Source organism: Geospiza fortis, unplaced genomic scaffold (assembly GCF_000277835.1).
Source record: "Geospiza fortis unplaced genomic scaffold, GeoFor_1.0 scaffold31, whole genome shotgun sequence".
Classification (NCBI taxonomy): domain Eukaryota; kingdom Metazoa; phylum Chordata; class Aves; order Passeriformes; family Thraupidae; genus Geospiza; species Geospiza fortis.
In genome coordinates this window covers 534,560-537,986 of record NW_005054483.1, presented here as the reverse complement: position 1 = coordinate 537,986, position 3,427 = coordinate 534,560, and the positions used below count along the sequence as shown (strand labels likewise).

The following is a 3,427-nucleotide window of genomic DNA, read 5'->3' as shown; positions in this document are numbered from 1 at the left end:
CAGCAGACTGTTTCCACTTGGCAAAGTCAAAACCATCTGCTGCAGTGTTTTTTCCTTGTTTCAGACACACCTGCTCTGCCGTACCCTCAGGAAACCTTTGCTCTGGCCTGGAAAACTCAGAGCAGAGGTGGGAGGGCAGCTCTGGCCGCCCCTGTTCCCGCACAGACTGAACCACCTCAGCCCTGAAGCACGTCCAGTGGTGCTGGAGCATGAAAGAAAAGCCTGCAGGGCTACACTTCCCCTGCTGCAGTGGACAAGAGGGAAAAGCTGCTCATGGCAGTCTAAGATTTATTTTTCTTCTCTTCTAAATCACAGAAAAGCTATGAAGGAAGGGAAATCCATTTTGTGAAATGCTGTTTATGATTTTTAGAAGAAATGGTGAAAGACTACAATAAGCCTGCAGAAAAATAATCCATTTTATTAGAGCACAACCTTTTAATTCTGCTTTAGGAGCTGCTGCTTGAAATTCTCCAGCAGCTCAGGTGCAAACTGGTCAGCAGTCAAGTTCTTAACGTTCATGATCTCCTGGTGGGCTTCCAGGAAGAGCTCCTTCCCCACAGCCTCTTCCACCCGCCTGCGCCACGCCGCTAACGCCGGCCTCTCCTCAAACAGGGCATAGCCAGCACACACGGGCTGCAGAGACACAGAGCACCCAGAGTGAGCTGACAGGGCACAGCCAGCACACACAGACCCAGGGTGAGCTCACGGGGCATAGCCAGCACACACGGGCTGCAGAGACACACACAGACACAGAGTGAGGCAAACAGGGCATCTGCCAGGGATGGACCCATGGAAATGGATGAGCTTCTGGCTCAAGGCAGCAGTCATGACATCAGGTGGAGCTCACCTCTGGCTCTTGGGTCATAGGAGGAAAGTGGTGACACCCTCAGCAACTGGGACGTGCAGCAAAGGGCTCTGCCATGGCTAACCCCAGAATGCTCCAATGCAGAACGTGGAAGTCCATGCACACCAACACAGCTCTTCCAAATATCTGTACTTTCCTGCCTAGCTTGTAATTTATCTTTCTTTCCTGATGAATTCTGCCCATATTTCTATAGAAAGAGCTGTTTCATCAAAGTAGGTTTTCCCCAGTAAAATTAATTGTGATCAAAGTCAAAAAGGAGCAAGATTAACCCCAGGGAAGATCTGCTATTACAGAGCTGGGGGTGCAGCAGCCCCCTGGCCTGGCCTGCCCACAGCCCAGCTCACATGCAGCAGTGCTGGGGTTGCTGCTCACCTGCATGAGCTCCACCAGTGCCACCAGGTCTGCCAGGGAGACCTCGCTGCCTGCGATGAAGGGCTTGTCCTGCAAGAACTTCTCCTCAAACTGCTTCAGGGCAACGTTCAGCTCCTCAGTGGCAAACTCCAGTTTCTCTGGAGGAAGTGGCTGGCCTGTGATGAGGGGCAGCAGCACCTGGCAGGGAGAAGAAACAACTTGCTTTTTATGTGTTTCCTTCCAAATCTACTCATCACACTCTCACTGCCACCTTCTGAGGATGCCTCACCAGCCATGCACGGGAACAACCAGAGCTGCTCATCAACCTTGCCAGGTTAACATTAATGTCAGTCCTTGCTCCCTGCCTCTCCTTGCCTGCTGCCTAGAAATCTGAAAATTCAACCACAAGAGTCTCCTTTCAAAGTGATGCCTTGTTCAGGCTGGCCTAGAACAGAGACCAGACAGAGCTAAAGAATAAAGTAGGCATTTGTTAAAAGGCCTCAATGGATGCACCTTGGGCAGCACAAGAGCCCAGCCAGGGCTACACCCCAGGTGAACCCAACATGGTCACAAAATGGACCACAGGTCATGGGGTCTCTCACTTTTATAAGTTCTGCTCCATTTGCATATCGGAGTTAATTGTCCAGTTCCAGCTTTAGCCCAGGCAGTCCCATCCTTCTTGTTTTTCTCTCTCCAGCCCATGTTGTTTGTGCTTTTGGGCCTGAGATTTGGATCATTTGTCCTTGGTCCCCAGCTAGAGAAGGAATTGTTTTGTCTCCCTGCTCTGTGCACAGAGCTCACCATCCCCTCATGTGAAACCCAGACCCACACACTAAAGCAGCACAGAATCTGAAAAATATAAAAGCTAAACCTGAGGCATCAAAGGGAATCATCTGCCAGCACCTGTGTTTTGTTTTGCAGAGGGAGATTGTTTCTTTCCATGAAGCTGGGCAGCCAGCACTGAGCTGTGTCTGGGGGAGCTCTCACCCACTGCATGTGCTCTGGATTTGCCTTTGGCTGCAGCAGGAAGGATCCAGCCTACTTCAGTTAGGCTCACTTCAGCAGCCAGGTTTTGTTCCTGTCTCTCACTTGGCTTGTACATTTGCTGAGAAAGGCCCTGCAGACAGGCAGGCCATTTCCCTTACAGCCCTTAGCACCTCATTTTTGATCTATAATGGTTTTACCTTGCTTAAGAACAGCTTGCTCCCCTTGGCACGGATGTTGATGTGCTGCCAGGACAGGTACTCATCAACCCTGGCCCTTTTCTGCAGGTCAGCTGGGTACCAGTGATCAGGAGTCTTGAATTTCTGGACCAGGTACAGGAGGATTGCAATGCTGCCCAGAGAGCAAGACAGAGCAGTGAGCTGATGATCTGAGATTAAAGCACCTCATCCTTTCTTTCCCCCCAGATTTTGCACTGCTGGACAAGCAGCCACACAGACCTGAGGGGAGTCAGGTAGAAGTGCAGCAGGGCACAGCACAGGAGAGAGTTTGGTCTGCTGCCTGTGGACCACAATCTAATACAAGTAATTGCACAGCAAGACTGGAGTGGTCTGCTGGTACAATTCTGAGCAAATAGAGGCTGCAGAATGAGTTTATACCAAATCTGAGCTTCACATTGCCTGGCCATCCAGCAGTGGGTGCTTTATGTCAGATTTCCTGCACTGGCCACAGTCTCCAGCTGCAGGCAGAGAGCAGGACACCTGGCCAGGTATTTAAGCTCAGAAACAATGCCTACAAAGTAGCAAAGTAGCTCCAAGCAGCAGCTGTTTCTACTGTTAATGCTGCTCAAGTTGCTTACATAAGATAGCTTCTCTTGAAACACAGGTTTGTTATGTACAAGTGGAACATAGGAGAGGAGGGAGACAAAAATCTGCCTGGCCTGGAGTGCCAGCAGTACCCTGGCAGAACCCAGGCACTGGGATAAACAACTGAGCAGGGATTGAGCTTATTTGAGCCTCACCTCTCTGCTAAGGTGAAAGAGCCATCCCTGAGTGCAGGCACCTTCATCAGGACGTTCACCTTCCGGAACTCCTCTGTCTTGTGCTGCCCTGAGCAGGGAAAGGAGAAGTTTTACTTGGCAGGGATACTCAGGACCTGTTTGTAAACACCTGAGGGGTTTGTGGGGACTGTCCAGCTTCAAGTTCCTGTTTCTGATTGTACAAATTTTGAGTCTTGTATCAAGTTTATAAGCCATTAATAAGTGCTGCA

General features: G+C 50.3%; 1 protein-coding gene across 1 annotated transcript in view; it reads right to left on the bottom strand.

Moving 5' to 3' along the window:
* Nucleotides 1–397: 397 nt before the first annotated feature.
* Nucleotides 398–3,427, bottom strand: part of LOC102044486 (glutathione S-transferase theta-1-like) — a 3,901-nt gene continuing 871 nt past the window's right edge. The window contains exons 2-5 of the mRNA XM_014310102.2: nucleotides 3,180–3,267; nucleotides 2,401–2,551; nucleotides 1,238–1,414; nucleotides 398–633 (exon numbers count right to left, since the gene is read on the bottom strand). Coding sequence (XP_014165577.2) covers nucleotides 436–633; nucleotides 1,238–1,414; nucleotides 2,401–2,551; nucleotides 3,180–3,267 — 614 coding nt within the window. The 3' untranslated portion in view covers nucleotides 398–435. The remainder of the gene's footprint in view (nucleotides 634–1,237; nucleotides 1,415–2,400; nucleotides 2,552–3,179; nucleotides 3,268–3,427) is intronic.